The 17121-nt window shown below is 37.4% G+C and overlaps 1 protein-coding gene across 1 annotated transcript in view; it reads left to right on the plus strand.

Annotated features, from left to right (window-relative positions):
• ZFAT (zinc finger and AT-hook domain containing) overlaps positions 1–17121 on the plus strand; it is a 1471085-nt gene that overhangs the window by 560100 nt on the left and 893864 nt on the right. Inside the window, exon 7 of the mRNA XM_044067201.1 lies at positions 8581–8813. Coding sequence (XP_043923136.1) covers positions 8581–8813 — 233 coding nt within the window. The remainder of the gene's footprint in view (positions 1–8580; positions 8814–17121) is intronic.

Consider the following 17121-nt stretch of genomic DNA (forward strand, 5'->3'; position numbering starts at 1 on the left):
TTGATTGGTTATACATCACTACTTTTATCTCGTCTCCTCCTACCCTAACTATTAGTATTTGGGCCTTATCTATCTCTAACCTTGGTGTATTTAATTCTTCCATAAACATTTCCATGTGTACCTTTTCTTAATCTCCACATTTCTGTGTGTTATACAGACTTTCATAAAATGTCCAAAATATTTCTAGTACCTCTACAGGATCTCTTGTTATCTTCCTTGTTGTAGGTACCCTAAGCTTGGCGACAACCCTTTCTACTTTCTGTTGCCTGATTCATTGAACTAAAAGCTTTTGTGCTCTAGCATTATTATCAAAAAATGATTGCTTAACAGCAGTCTTTATACACTCCTGCATATTATTAAGGTAATCCTTTATTTTCTTCTTAGCACTCTGCAGTTGCGCCTCCTCTTTTTCTGTGAGGTTCCTTCTATTCTGCAATACTTTATCATTTGTCAGTCCCTCTAAATAATTCTTGTTATGGCTTGTTAACCATATCTCTCTTTCTTTTATTTTTCACCCTATATTTAAACTCCACTTTAATTTTATCCCACTCTCTAGCTATATTTTCAGAAGAAATTTCTTTCTTTTTTAATAACTCCTGAATAATTTTCACTATTCATTCCTTAAATTCTACTCTCTTTAACAGATGGGTGGGAAAGTGCCAGTGTCTCATTTTTATTTCATTGCCCTGCATTTTTATTTTAGTTTTTATTGGAGTGTGATTTGACATAATTATTGGATGTATGCCAAAACTTTCAATTAAATGCACATGTTCCTGTGAAATGTACATTTTGTCTAGCTTAGGCTAGTTTTTGTATCTTGGGGAATAATATTTATATTCACTCCATACTCCAGCTACTGAACTCGCATCTTCTATGTCAAATATTTTCATAAATTTCTTCAAAAATCTGCCCTCCTTTGTTATAGTTTCCCTTCTGGGACCCCAAGACATATATTCCTTGCTGCAAATCAAATTCCATTCCCCACCTATAAGTAATATTCCCTGCTGGAAACTTATTTCTCCCAGAATTTTCATAAGCTGCATTATAGCTGTTTTAAGTGGAATATAAGTAATACATGCCAGTGTAATCCACTTCTCTTGCCAGTAGCCCCTTAGTACTACATATCTACCATTATTATATTTTCTATCCTTTTCTATCACTGTTGGAGCTCCTCTTGCAGTTAATACATATATTCCTGTTTTCATTGTCCCAGCTATTCCACTGAATAACCATCCTGAAAACCTTTCTTTATCAAATTCATATGCTCATTTATTTCCAAATGTGTCTCCTGTAGCATAGCTATTTGTATTCTACATTTTTAATATAGTTCACTACTCTTTCTTTTTTGTATTCATCTGTGAGACCACTAACATTTAATGATATCGAAGTGGTTATTATGTTAAAAAGTTATTATTCCCACCTTTTATTTGTAACAGCTTTTTGTTAGATTTCCAGCTTTTGTGTTACATGCTGTGATGATGTGAGATATTGCCAGCTATGCCAGGAGTAGTAGGGCAGTGGATGTGTAACATATGCCAGCATAGCTAGCTGGAGTTTTGTAAAGAATTATATGTCATTTGTATATCAAACTTATTTGTACAAGTGTTTGTGTTGAAAATGTATTTGTAAAACATCCTGCTGGACAGATGAGAAATACACCAGTATGTCAGACTGTATTGTAACTATTGAAATTAATATATTGTAACAGGGGATACTGGAGGAGAAGAGGTTAATCTCAATCCAGCAAACTTTGAAAAAATAGTCTGAAATTAAATTACATGGTTTAGGCCATAAAGACTGTCTTACAGTTCTGATTGCAGCCAGAGATGAAATGCCTGTGAAAACCAGGACTAGGAATCTTACTGTATTATCCTTAGGGGTGAACTAATTGCTACCCTGGAGGGGTGGACATTTTGAAATGGTTTTATAGATTCCACGTGCTATAACACATCTCATGCATGATAATACCTATGTGCTACAATCTGGTTCAGTTTCTAGTGAAGGTGGGGAGTAGTGTGGGAACCAGAGTCAGATTACCAGATGTATGTGATGTCCGGTCTATATTATATCATCAACCGCTTGACTTGTCAAATGCCTAAACATAGACAGCTAAGGGTCAAAAACGTAAAATGTCGAATGGCCAATTAAGCAAATTCTTTCACTGGGAACAAATTCGCTTGACTATGCCACACTAACATAAACTTCCAAGCCACACCCCCCTAACTAAATATACCAACTCCAAGATCACTCTGCATTGGAGAAAGGGCAAATTCCCGATAATGGCCAAGTGAATTCTTTCCCGATGAAAGAATTAGCTTAACTAGCCATTCGATATTGTAAGTTTTCGACCCTTAGCTGTCAGCGTTTAGGCGTTCAACAAGTTAAGTGGTCGATGATATAATATAGACCCTGTGATGTCATTCTGTAATCTAGCACTGAAATCATGTTTGAATATTAGATGAGACAGAAGTCTCAGAGCAGTCCCTTTTTGGAACTGACAAGACCACTTGCCCACATCATCTTGCCTTGCTCTAATAAGTGATCTAGGGGACAGTAATTCTTTAGGTCAGTCAGGAAAATATAGTGAGACTAGTTAAGTACTGTTTTTCTGTATATGTGTGAATCTATCCATCTGTGTTATTTTTAACATTTCCTGTGATAGAAACTCTAGTGTTTATTGTAAACATATGTTTAGTATTTTCATGTTCTTTTATTTTTTATTATTAAATATATTTAAAATTGTCATTGTGACTGGTCTTTTAGAGAATATTTCAAACTTTGTGAGTACTTATGTTTATTTGGTGACACTGTGGCTGCTCCTGAAAGCCTTGCTGCATTGGTCAAATACTGCCATTAGTATTAGAATTAATTTTACTCAGTATAATTGGGTGCTCTTGTAAGAGCTTTAGAGTAGCTGGCTGGTGGCAGTATAACTACCTTATAGTCTGGGCAAAGGTAGCAGAGCTAGAAAATCTGTCTCAGCTTTTCCCAGGTGTGTGTGAAAATCAAATCTCGGAGTGTGTGTGTGTCAGCTACTTGGAGCAGGAACACAGAGCACTGGTTTCACAGAGAGGGTGATAGAGGACTTTGCTTGGAACACTCAGCTGAGGACTCAAGTCTACAGCTGTGCCAGTAGGGATTCTTATTGGGGGCCTGGAAGAGAGAGAGGGAAACCCATCCCTCTGACTGAGTGAGTTCCTTGTGTGATGTTAAGGGAAATTGTGCTTAGTGCAGAGAACTGCATTTGGAAATACCATGTGCATATGTTTTTGTTCCAAGTGAACGTCCCTCTCCAGTGTCAGTGATGAGGATTAAGGCTCCTTGATCACTGGCCAAGAAAAGGGGTAGCACACATGTACACACTAATGTTTGGCAGGTTGACCTTTTATTCATTTGTTTCTTGTCATATCAATTTGAGCCTATGTCACATCTTACAAAACTTTTTGATTTATTGAAAGCCATCAAACAAAAGTAAATACATTCCTAAAACCTATTAACTTGTTATTAACACACAAAACTATGTAAATCTTCAAATATTTAAGTTTTACCTTCCTAATAGGAATAATTGTCCCAAACTTACAGCCTCACTCACAGAAATGGGTTAACCTAAAAGGACGGTTATCAAAGCAAAGATGCATTGTACAGCCTGTGCTTCTAATAAGTGATGTCTGGGTTTTGTCTTATCTTTATTGCTTTCCCAGAATGAGAAAACACTTGAACACTTTCAGAAACATCATCTCCTAGTCATTGAACGAAAGCTATTAAAAAAAGAAGTATTCTATTTTTATTACTCTTTATCAGATTGTCTCCATGGAGACATGAGAACCAGATACAGAGTTGCTTCTACGAGTCTTTATTTATTTGCTAGCGGAGAGCTTTTTTATTACTCAGCGTTCTCTTTTATTTATTTACGTTCTCTTAAAACGTGTTACTAGATAAAGCCAAGAGCCTTAATCCAGTCATTTCCCTATGCAAGAATGAGAAACAACACATCATTTCTTCTTGCATCATACTCTTTTGAACAGACTTTTCTTCTTCTTTTTTTTTTTTTTTTACATTGCAGTGCCTGCATTTCTTAAAACTGATCAAGGAGAAAGGTAAAAGAAGGAGGAAAAACAGTGGCACCAGCTTACTTTAGTATCCGCATAATACTTGAAAATAACTGAGAAATCTCCTAAGTGTTCCTCCAAACATTAATGATATGAAGTAGGGCATATGCTTTAGAGTCCCATACAAGTTTAACAAAGTCAAAAAAAGTCCAATATTTCCAGGTTTTCTTTTTCTGTCATATTTCACAAATATAATTAATGCTTTATAATCCCACATTTATTTGTCAATCTCTGAGATCTCCATCTCCCAAAGCCAGTCTCTGCTTCCTTTAAAACATACTCTGGGTTCTTCTAGTCAACTGTTGTACTTTTTTTTCCTGTCTCTCAAGCATTTTCCATTGAAACACTGGAAAAGGTTTCACTGGCTCAGTCTCTATGTGGTCTTTATTACCAGAAGAATAAGAAGCAGAATCCCCTTCCATTTCACAACTCAGTTTTTGTTTGGACAAACTTTTGTATTTCCTCCTTAGCATGTTTTGCATGAATAAGTGACTTTATCTAGGAAAGAATATTCTGAAGATAGCTGGATACAGCAGTTTGAATCTCATGCCTGCTTCTTGACATTCCCTGTTTAGTGGAATACATTTACTCCACTTTCTGCGTGGTGTACAGTGAGTAGTCATTTTCCACAAATACTCTACTGTCTTCCACTTTTAGTACTTTGTCCTGCAGCAGCTTTGTCAGAATCAACTCCTGCTGGTAGGATTGCATCTCTTTACTGTTAAAGGTCTAGGCTGCTTTCCCACTGCCAGGTTTGAAGCACGCACATGATGTGCACTTTCAATTAACAGCCCCTGCTGTGGAATACCAGTCCAGTTGCTAATTTCTGCTTTTATAAAATTAATACAATCTGTTCCTTTCAGCTTCTCTGGTACAGCATAAAATCTCAGGTTTTCTCCTCATGCTCTATCCTCTAATTCTGTTATTTTTTTGAAACATTTCTTTTTTGAGCAGTCTCCTATTCAGCCAGCTTTTGCTTCATTTCAACCTCCAATTTCTGCAGTTTTATCACCTTCCATTTTATACAGCCTTTTGTTATTTGAGTTGGTATACTCCATCAGTGTTTTGTTTATTTTAATCAGCCAGCACTGAATATATTTGTCTTATTTTCTCCGCAAGATTACTGGAAGTCATGTTTTGCACCAAAGCTGGAGTTTACACTACTTTTTAGTGAACAGCTGCAGAATTCTTTCCAGTCTTTTGTGGTTGATTTTCTTTCAGGTTCTCTGAATTTCTTTTGTGCTGGCATCTAGGCAGTGCACACACTAGCCACTTACTGAAGTTTACCCAAAGTAAGTTCACTGGCTCTTGTCTTTTGAGTTTCTGTTTTCACACTGGGATAGCAGAAATTAAGCTGTTACTCAATATGCAGCCATCTTGGAAGTCAACTTGTATCTATTCTTAACCAATGTTATCATATTATTATATTTGAAAACTGTAAACGTATTGTTCTTAAAATGTTTTGTAATAGGTTGGAGCTTTTCTGCCTGGACCTCCACTGAAAATGGGCTTCTACCCGGTCTGTCCCCCCCAGTAATCAAATGTCATTAACTAAATAGGTAAATAAAATCACAACCAGGCAGAAAGGGGGCATATTTGCATATGAAGTTCTATATCACTTCTTATTAGAATCTCATTAATCCTTTATTTACGTAAGTTGATTGGAAGCTGTTATGCATGAGCCTAAATAGTCTCCATGAATCATGCCTTGGTTGCGCTAATTGACAGAAAATTCAGATTGCCATGGCGCATGCACATAACTAAGAATACCATCCATAAAGTGATCTATTGCTTTGTTATAATCCTGTGTTTCTCTGAGTTTGTCTTCCTTATGCACTCAGATTTTTGTCAAGCCTTCATTTTTTAAAAAAGTAGCACAAACCTGTACTCTTGCTGACTGCTTTTTAAACCAGGCAAAAGTTATTTATGTTGCTATTCTGTCCAGTCTATCCTTATAAAGATGAGGTCAGCAGAACTGCATGCAGCACTCACAATGGTGTCTGGCACCTGTCTCTCTTTAGGAGGCTAATTTATTTTGATTCTAGTCTTGCCTCTTTCTGTGAATACCAATGCTTTAGCTGCTTTTTTTGTTATTCCTACATTTTCCTTTCTTAATTTTAGATCAGCATATTTGTTGACAGCTACATGTTCCTTCCACAAAATCTTGCATCCCAGATGTACTATTTTGTATTTTTTTACTGAATCTAAGCTGCTGTAAATTTAAATTAGCCTTCTTGTGTAACTGGTATATTGTTTGCCATCAGCAGGACAGCAATATTTTTTTGTCAGACATTCTCTAGTGTTCCTTATCAAGATATCAAAAATGTCAAATCACAATGGATGATACTTGCTGCTCACCATCCGTGCTAGACAATAAAGATTTAGCAAAATTACGGTAGCATTGTCGCCTCACAGTAAGACGCTGTCCGGTTCGATTCTCAGTGTGTCTTTTGCGTGGAGACATGCGTGAATGGGTGTGCCTTTGTTGAAGGTTGTGCGTCAGGGCTGGCAACTCGGTACATAAAAATCAACTGCCAAGCAATAGCGGACCGGAGTTCCGCTGTGGCGACCCCTAACCGAGAAAAGCCAAAAGTCACAACTACTACCTAACAATAAAACCTCTGAGTCTGTAGTCAGTACTGCAAAGTCTAATGTGCAGATTTAAAATGATTACCTCATTATGCATTTGTTCACAAAAGAGTGTATGAAAAGTTTATCAGCAGTAAAATTAATATTCTCCATTGATGACCACCAGTGCATAAACGTCTGCAAACTACCAAGTCATCTTTTTGCACTATTGTATGAACAGTTTGTCTTAAGGAAAATATTAGTGTAACAGATTATTTCCTTTGCTAAAACAAATATTTTTAAGGGTTTTTCAGCTTCTTAATATAATGTATTTGGGCTACAGGCTTTCAGACTTCTGAGTACTGATAATTTTTTTTCTCAACTTCAGCTTCAGAATTAATTTTTTTGTCCTATTGCCTGGTACTCTTTCCACCTTCTAAAGTCTTTAAATTAGTTATTTGCCAGCTCTGACACTTAACACTTTATGATGTAAAGTAGTTTTTTTTGAGCCCATAGATGGACCCTCAGCTATGATGTAAAGTATTTTTTTGAGCCCATAGATGGACCCTCAGCTGCACTTTTCTTTTTGATATATTTCACATGTTAATTATTTAAGTGGTTATGGTTAGTGCAGTGTTTTCTCTTTCTGCAGCTCTTTTTTTCTTAGGCAAATTTCAAACAGTATGAGATTTAGAATGAATTTCCTTACCTTTTTAGGATTTCCATTATTAAGGTAACATTTACAAACCTGAGAATATGTCAGTGTGCGATTTATTTAATGATGTTGAAACGTGTACTGCATCATTTGTATTGTAACGCTTGAAGGTTTGAATGCAAACATAAGGAAAAAGATCACCAATAACATTAATTTCTTCTGTTATTCATTAATTTATTTATTTCCATTTGTTTACTGCCCATTTTCAGTGGAGGTCTGGGGAGAAAAGCTCCAGAGTACATTGTTGTAACAGAATAATATTCATATAAGATGCATAATACTTATAGTACAATGTTCATTTATGATACATGTTAAAACAAATCTCACATGAGCTACATATTGTAGAAGAAAATAAGCAAAGGATTAAAAAATACAAAATTAGTTTAAGGCTGTACCATAAAATATTAGACAAAAATATAAAGATCAAGGGCTAAGAAAGCAATTGCTTAATGAGACAGAAGAAAAAAGTTATATAGGCAGGCAACTAAAAGGAGGAGAAAGAGTACTAGGTAGAGGGTAAGTTAAGTGGGGAATAAGGAGGAGTAGGGATAAATATGTAAGGGGTAAGAGAAATCTAACTGTTTAGTGCAGCTAATCAGGGTTAGTGCAGGAGTGCCAGTTATTATCCATTGTTCACCACCATGTTTTAATGCTCAAGACTGAGCTTATTGTCTTAGACATCTTAGTTTTCCATTATAAGGGCAGATGACAAAAGTAGAACATAGGTACTCCAGTTAACTTTGATGTGTGTGTGTATTGGTGGGTGGTTTGTATATATGGATGTTTAAAAGACATTTGGCTATACTGAGTACCAGAGTTGGATGAAAACAAAATAACACAAGGAACCTCCAGGCTTGGATGAAAGATGATTTATTTTGGCGTCTAAATGTGACCTCAGGGTGTACCTGGGCTTGGCAGACACTTATCTTGATTGTACCATTGCTTTGTGTGTGTGTGTGTGTGTGTATGTATGTGTGTATATGTGTGTATGTATGTGTGTGTGTGTGTGTGTGTGTGTGTGTGTGTGTGTGTGTGCATGCTCGCGCGTGTGGGGTGTACAAGAATGCTAAATGTATATAAGCGTGCATCCTTTGTATTACGACTCTTCTGTGCTCCTAGAGAAAAGTTAAATTTAGCAAATATTAAACTGATTTCTGTAACCTCACTTAATATCTTCTGTGTTTGTAGGAAAATTTTTCTGGTATCAGATGCACTATGATATGCACATTCGGACTCATACTCGTGAGCAGCTGTATTACTGCGCTCAGTGCAACTACTCCTCTGTTACAAAGAACTGCTTGAAGAGGCATCTTATTCAGAAACATAGCAACATTCTGCTCAAGTGCCCAAATGAAGGCTGTGACTACTGCACTCCAGACAAATACAAGCTACAAGCTCATCTGAAGGGTCATAGTAAGCTGGTAGGTAACTGCAGAAGACAGTTATTGTTTTTGTTTGCATTTTTAACATTTCTTTTGTATGTAATTGTTAAAATGTTTTCTTTATCACAAAGTTGCTATTCCCATTCTTCTGGCCTTGATCTAGATTGCTGCCTGTGATAGTATCCTGTTTTTCTTAACACTGACTGTACTGTATTTAGATTGTTAGGTTTTTAGCAATCTTAAGTTATCCTGATACTCAAACACGAAAAAAGGGGTAAGTGTTTTAAAAGCACTTTTCACTGCATTTTTTATTACCTGTTTTACTGATTGTTACTACTTAGCTTCCCTAGAAATCAAGCACCATTTTAGGCTTGACCATGGAACAATATAACAGTTTCTTAGTTGGACCTTCTTCCAACCACAAAAAGAATAAGAAAGACTATTAAATAGCATTTGCCACCACAGCAGCCTGATAGTTTACCTGATCCACAGATGATTGACTCCGCTGCTTCCTCAGACCACTCATCTTTTTCGTCAACTCTGTCTGATGCAGTCTTTACAGCTGCCATGGACTGAGGGTTAGTTGGCAGTGGAGAGCCATTCTTGTCAATCCTAGGAGAAAGGGCAGGGAATGCCTCTGCTTATCCAGAATGTTGTTCTCAACATTGGGGAAATAAGTGCTGGCAATACTGTGTCTGTATCTTCAGAAATTCCTGACAAAAAGAAACAGAAAACTAAACACATGTCTTCTCCAGTATCGGTTACCCTGGACAGGAATCATTTATTAGTCTTAGCTCAGGGTCTTGTGCAGGCTCTTGGCCCTTCTTTTAAAACTGTTTCTGGTAAGAGAAAAAGGGATTCCCCTTTCCATGAAGAGATTCAAGAAACTGAACCTCTGGGGGAATGTGAAGAGACAGATGCAGTTTGTTCTCCACAGATTACTGATTCAGATTCTGAGGAGAGTATGGCATCTTTGTCTACATGTCAGAGATTATCGTTTTCTGAGACAGTTCCAGGATAAAGCAATATTTTCAGCAGGAGAATATTAAGGTATCTCAGTCTTCAAGAAAATATTATGATTTGTTATAACTGGAATTTCTAGATCCTTTTCTTTTCCCTTCAGTTCTGTCTGCATTGGAGGATGTTTTTGATATAGCCTACAATTTTCCTGGCAGCCAGCCTGCTGCCTCTGAAAAGTAGAAGATTCTAATCCCGCTCTTTCTAACAAAGTTGGGAAGGCTTTTGTCAAGTTGGGGAAAAAGTGTATGTGACTGCAACTTTAATTTTTAGGATTCTCAGTTGTCAGGCTTGTATATTAAATTTATCCTGGCTAATTGTTAAAGTATGAGGAATGTTTAAACATCAGTTTCGTCTTGTGAGGAGTAATCTCTTTAGTGTAATTTGTATGTTTTTTTTCCCCAAGTCAGTACTATCTGCTTAAAATGTTCCTATCACTCTGTGCATACCTCCTCCAGAGATGGTGCCACTGTAAATGTTTTGATGAGCTTTGCCTGGTTGCATTCTCAGAACTTCCCAGGGGATGCCAAGAATGAAAGTTTGAGCTCTTCCTTGGACCAAGATCTAGTTTTTGGACCTTCTGCTGCAGAAGTCATCAAAAGTGTGATGAGAGTGGAAAGCGGATTCAGGGGAAACTTTCATTTTTTTCAGTCCTCCACCTCTTAGTTTTCCAAAGAGTTCTTTTCTCCCTCATCTAACTTTAGCAGAATGCAAAATAAATAGTCCCAGCAAAATGCGGTAAATATTTAAAAACAATGACAGAAAGTTGCAAAAAGAAAGTGGGAACCTCCTAGAACAAAGGACAGTCCAATAAGTCAGAATTACTATATGAGACCTCTCTGACAGTCCCTTAATCCACCAAAAAGTCTATCTCCATTTCTGTCTTTGCCAACAGATTGTTTCAGGCAAATGGATTCTGAATGCAAGCCATCTAGGTACAGAAAGCAGTGGGAGGCTTTCCCTGCTTTCTCGGGGATTTCTCCTCATCTGCCAAACTAGACTTTTCTCTTTCTTCTTGTCTTACAGTTTATGCTGGCTCAGGGAGTAATAGAAGCTGTTCCTCCTCATCTATCAGAAGAATGATTTTATTCAGGAATGTTTCTAGTGCCAAAGAAAGAAGATTTTTGCTGAACAGTTCTGGACCATTCCTTCCAGAACCAGTTTGTGATAATGCCCAAGTTAAAAATGTTGTCAGTCCACTATTTTATTATCTCTTCTTCCTCCTCTCTTGAGTCATTTAGTGAACTTCAATTTAAATTATGCATATCAATGCATTCCTATTCATCCAGACTTCAGGCGTTTCTTATTTTTTTTTTTTTTGTGTGTCAGGATCAGATTATCAGTACTCTTCCTTACACTTTGGGTTATCCAGTACTCCAAAAGTGTTCACAAAATAGCTCCTGTAAGAGCCCACTTCAAACTGTAGGGTAGCCACATTAGACAAGTTGCTCATCTCTGCACAGTCTTTTTCAAGGTGTCAGGAATGTCTCTGTTGAGTAAGAGATTTGCACAGGCTGGGATTCCAATTGAACATTTAGAAGAGTTTTCTGACTCCTTCTCATGGGATGTTTTTTGGGGGGTGCCTGCTAGATAGTTCAGTACAGAGAGCTTTTCTTTCACAGGAAAAAATCTGTCTTTACTAAGATCTATTTCTGGGGCTTTATACTCTGGGATCAATCTCTGCCAATGAATTCCTCAGGATTTTGGGCCTCATGCCATCCAAGATTTTCATGATATTTCTTACACGAGAGGGAAAAAATGGTATCTGAAATGTTTGTGGTCCCTGCAACACCCACAGATGTTTTAAATTCCAGGCTTAGGAATTGTAAAATGGGAGAGTATGTGGTAGAGACATCAATTTTCTCAAAATCCAGGTCTACCATTTCCCTCTCCTGTACCAACACAGTCCGTCACAACAGACACCGCAGACTTTGCCAGGGCAGCAGTATAAATGGGCATAAAAGTGAAGGGTCAGCGTAAAAGAGATGCTAGCACTTATAAATCCACAAAACAAGCAGCACCAGAATTGCCCATTCTAAAGACTTAAACCTTGCCTGTGATATAAATAGGACCTGCTTTAGAGACAGGTATGTATCCCAGAGATAATCCTGTTTCTGGAACAGGCTCCCTATCCATGTGAAGCAGAGTTTCTCCCTAACCCAATTCAAGTGCAGCGTGGACAATTGGATGGGGAACAGGAAATTCATCACTTGTTTGGCACCTGTCTCTCTAATGGACACAGGCAACCTGTAAATGGTTCATCTCCCAGGCCCCGGCTTATAAATGTTTCAACTCCCACACCCCTGCTTACATTTATCAAGGGTATCAGAACTTGTCAGTGATTTGGGATGCATTGCTAAGCTTAAAATGGCCCCTGTGGTTGTTAGCCTGGTAAACACCTGTAAACCTGAATGCTGTTATCTCTCTAAATCATCTGAGGTCCTTAGGACCTCCTCAGGTTTTCACAAACAACACTGCAGTGATATGGTACATAAACAAGTAAGGGAAAATTCGATCTTAGCCTTGTGCAGACTAGCCATGTTAGATGTAAATTCACATTACAGTCTCACTCTACAGGCATCTTGCAACCTGTCAGAGCAAAATCATGTAAGCAGAACCTAGGACAGACACTCGAGCATGGAAACTGAATCAGGGAGCTTTCTGTGATTTGTTCCATCTGTGGGAACACCTCAAGTAGATCTTTTTACCTCTTCTCTGAACAATCAGCTGGCAAAATGCAGTCTCCATGCAAGAAGATCTGGACAGTGTATGTCTTTCCTTTTCCTTGGACAGGAATGTTCATGTATGCCTTTACATTGATTTCCGGGATCCTTCTGAGCATTCAGGAGGACTCAGCAGCAGTCATTGTAGTGACTCCCTTGTGGCCTGTGCATCACTGGTTCTTCCTTCTTTTGGAAATGGCCTGCAGCAATTACTGTAAACTTCCTCATAGACTGGATTTACTCACACAAGATCAGGAGTGTTTGATAAATCCTGACCCAAGTAACTGTAATTTACTACTTGGATGATAGGGTTTTAATACCTTGTAGACACTATTTTCTGAGGACATGCAGCAGGTATTGATTGAGACAAACAGGTCTGCTTCTAGAAATTCGGATGTTAACAAATGGAAAATGTGGTGCCAAAAAAAGAACAAGTACACACTCAGCGCTACTATTTTTCTGGTTTTACAGTATTTGTGTGAATTACTCATCTAAAAATTGAACCAAAAGGGATCAACTAAACAGATGTCAATCAAGCACACTGTCAATCAAAATGAGTGCACTTATATAGATATTTAGTGTGTGTGGTATAAATATTTGTCTATATAGATACTTACATACACACACATATATTTTTTTCTGTACACTTTGATTCCATGGTGTCTCCAGATAAGGAAGCAGTAGCTGAATGGGGGTGGGGGTGGGGGTGGAGGTTGTGTAATTTAGCTATGGAATGGAAGTGCTTTATGCAGTCACTAACATTCCTGTAATAAGGATGTTTTTGTATTAGAGCCCCTCACCATGTAAGGGTGGGGGTCCTACACCTTTCCCTTCCTTGTGCATGCCACCATGCATAATCTATGAGGGTTATGGCCACAAGATTAGAATCCCAAAGTTCATATCCTTGTTTCTATTTTAGTGCCACACAGGTGGATACAGTTGGCCAGCCATAATCAGTGTATCTTCCCCTCAACGTGGGAGAGCCAATGCATGCCACTCTTCCCATTGTTTCCTTTCTGATTGTTCCATTGTCCAACTATGTAGTCAGATTGCCAAATTCTGGTAATCTGACTCATACTCAAAGGCTTCATCTGTGTTATTTTGTAATCATAATGTGTCTTTGTTGCCAAATCCTGTAATGCTTCTTTTACTGATATTCAGGTGAAATGTTTACTTCTGCACCAGGTGTATATTTTCTGCAAACCATCTTGGAGGACTTTGGCATGTTTTTGTAGTAATCCTTCTGTCCACTTTGCATCTATCATCATATTTGTATTCACAGCGCACTCTTTCCACTTTTATGGCAGGGAATAGTAGTCTAAAAAATAGTCCCAGTGCAGAGCCCTCTGGGACAGAACCAGATGTTCATCGTGTTTCACTGTTGCAGTCATTACACTTGGGTTATCCTGCTGGCAGGCTACCCGCAGTCGGCCTGAATTCCAAAGTCCTGGTCCGGCGTCGGTTGCTGTCGCCTCTTCCCTGACGTCAGTACACCAGGGGTATAAAAGATGCAGCCAACGCCATTTTCTCTAGTCTTTCTTGCTGCGCCATTATTTGGGCATGACCATCTCAAAGAATAGAGGTGAAGGTAGGTTTGATTCTAACATATACAGAAAACCTACAAACTCTAACTCATTACTTCATTTTAAAAGCCACCACCCTATCTACCAAAAAAAAGTCCTGGTCAAAGGCCTGATGGTGAGACTTCTCCGTATGGTGAGTAATGATTCTACCTTTAGTGAACAATGTACAATTTTGAAGGATATGTTGATTAATAGAGGGTATCCAGCTATATTCTTGGATAATATTTTTTTGGGAGGTCATCAGGAAAAGACAGGAAGGCATTTTTAAGCCATTACTTGGGACAAACGGTGATTTAGTTACCATGAATGGTGAGAGAGACATAGTGAATTTTCAAAGAGCCCTAATATTGCCATATAACATACATTTTGACAGCATTAGGGACATAATGCAACATAACTGGGACATCTCTAGGGCTGACAGTGAGTATGTGGAGAAAATGGGGAAGGACCCTGTAGTGGTGTATAAGAAAAATCTATGCTTCAAAAACATACTTGAAAGACAAAAGCAAAGTCACCATGGCCGCATGTCTAAATGCAGACATTGTAATCAGTGTAGGCATGTAAAGGAAGGTGAAGAAATTTGTATACCCAGATGGGGAGTTGTCAAATTTTGTCAGAATTTGAACTGCCAGAGCAATAATGTTGTATATCTTGCTGAGTGTCAACAATGTTTGTAATTTTACATTGGTAAGATCAAGAGTAAATTTAAAAGTAGGATCTATCAGCACCAATATGACAAACAAGAATGATGAAAGAAATGCTCTTGCAAAACATGTGAGAAAAAATCACACACAGTCTTTTAAATACACTTGTATAGAAAAGGTGGGCTTCGATCAAAGGGGTGGACCTCATGAACTGCTCCTAGAATATAAGGAGTTGATTTGGCAATTCAGGAGTAATGCACTGAAGCCTCCTGGGCTAAATGAGTCTGCCTCGATCAGCAGTGTTTTGAAACTAAAGGCTGAATATGTTTTTTCTTAGATTTGTGTTTATGAGCTTTTTTAGCTATCACAATGCTATTTTTGTTCATACAGTATGTATGTGCTTTTATACACTTATTTTATCAAAGTGTTTTTTTTTTTTTGTAACAAGCAAGGTTTTGAACTATGTAAAATCATGCTTTTTTTGGAAGACTGTATTTTCAAATTGTACAGATGGGAGTGATTTTAGTATCATGTGACTGTGATGTACCTATTTAAACATTTCACTGTTGTTATGTTAGTGTTCTGAAGAAGTTGGAAACAGTTCTGATGAAAGCGCTAAACTTTTATTAAAGTGGAGTTCTGCAGTTCGTGGTCTGCTCTGTTTTATTGTTTTTTATCAGTGTATTTTGTGCTTTTGTGATTTTCCTTATGTAAAATACTACCAAACCCATCAGCAAGGTCAGCATAAGCAGCATGTACTGTTGGTTTTTCATCGAGTTGTGCTGTAGCCTCTTCAAAGTGTGCCCCAGATGTCAAAGGAAGATCTGGTGACCGAGCATGTGAATTTGACAGAGGATTTCACTCTGGATATTAAGTTGAATTTAAGATGTAAAGGAAAAGAAGATTACTAATACTAATTGCTAGAGCCAATCTAATAGAGTTACAAGGGGGGGGGGGGGTAAAAGACAACAGTGGTAGATTTGTGGTTGTAAGGGGTTATTGGCACAAGAGGAGGATTATGCTGGCATGTATTTATATTCCACCGAAAATTGTTGTTATGGAGTTTAAAAGAATTTTCTGAGAAATAATTGTCTTTCTCTAGGGAATATTATTAATGGTGGGGACTGAAACCTGATTTGCAATATCAAGGATATATCATGGGGACCTAGAATGGAAAATATAACAAACTAGGTTAGATTTCTGACAAAATGTATGAGAACATTTAGCATGGAAGATGAAAATTCATTATAAGGGACTCTGATAGAATTTACATATTTCCCAAGGTACAATAACTGGATTAGACTACATAGAAATTAAATTTAAAAAGGCCTCTGTTGTAAAGAGATGAAGTTAAATGAAAATTTAAAACAAGCAACTTATTAGTGCTTAAAAAGAACTTTATTAAACAAATAAAATAAATAAATCCAAAAATCAAGCGCTTTCGTCTCCAAACCATTGGAGACTTTATCAAGGTAGAGCATACCCAACAAAGTAGTACATTTATAATCAAGGAGATAATTGAACTAATCAGCATCAAAGGCTCATGAATAATTCAGGCATTTTTTGGATTGTGATCTGTGTTTGGATTCTACAAAGTTTGTAGAAATTAAATTTGTCGTGAGCATGTGCATTTAATTGAAAGCTTTGACAGACCTCAGATAACTATTTCAGATCTGGCACACCTGCTTTAGATCATTCTTCAATTAAGACTAAGATGAAGTTGAAGGGCAATGAAGTAAAAATGAGAACACTGTCACTTTCCTACTTATTTGTTAAGAAGAGGAATTTAAGGAATATGTAGTGGAAATTATTTGAGAGTTGTTAGGGAAGACAGAAATATCTTCAGATGGGATAACTAGTGATTGGTACAAAATGAAAATGAAGTTTAAAACATGGTAGTAGTAAGAGAAAAGATATGGGAAAAATTAATAGAAATTATTTAGAGGGGATGATAAAGATTAAAGTATTGCAGACTAAGGGAAATCTCACAGAACAATTAAAGGAGCAACTGCAGAGTTTTAAAGTGAAACAATGGGAGTATTTGCATGATATACATGAGTTTAGAAAGGCTGTTGTTCAGTAATTAGTTTTGGTGACCCCCATTGCACAAAAGCTTTAAGTGAAACGTGAGCTTGCAACAAGAAAAATAACAAGAAGCCCTACAGACGTATTAGAGAGAAACATTTTAGAAATGTTATGAAATTTGGTATAAGGCACAAGAATGGAAACAATGAAAAAGCACAAATGGTAGCATCTGCAGAAGACAGTTATGCTAAGGTTAGAGGAAGACGAGGCTCAGCAACTGACAGATAAAATAGTAAGAGATGAGGTAATAATGGTGATGTGTAATCAAGCAACAGGAAAGTTTCTTGTTCAGACA

Source organism: Protopterus annectens, chromosome 3.part1 (genome assembly GCF_019279795.1).
Source record: "Protopterus annectens isolate FY-2018-M chromosome 3.part1, PAN1.0, whole genome shotgun sequence".
Taxonomy (NCBI): domain Eukaryota; kingdom Metazoa; phylum Chordata; order Ceratodontiformes; family Protopteridae; genus Protopterus; species Protopterus annectens.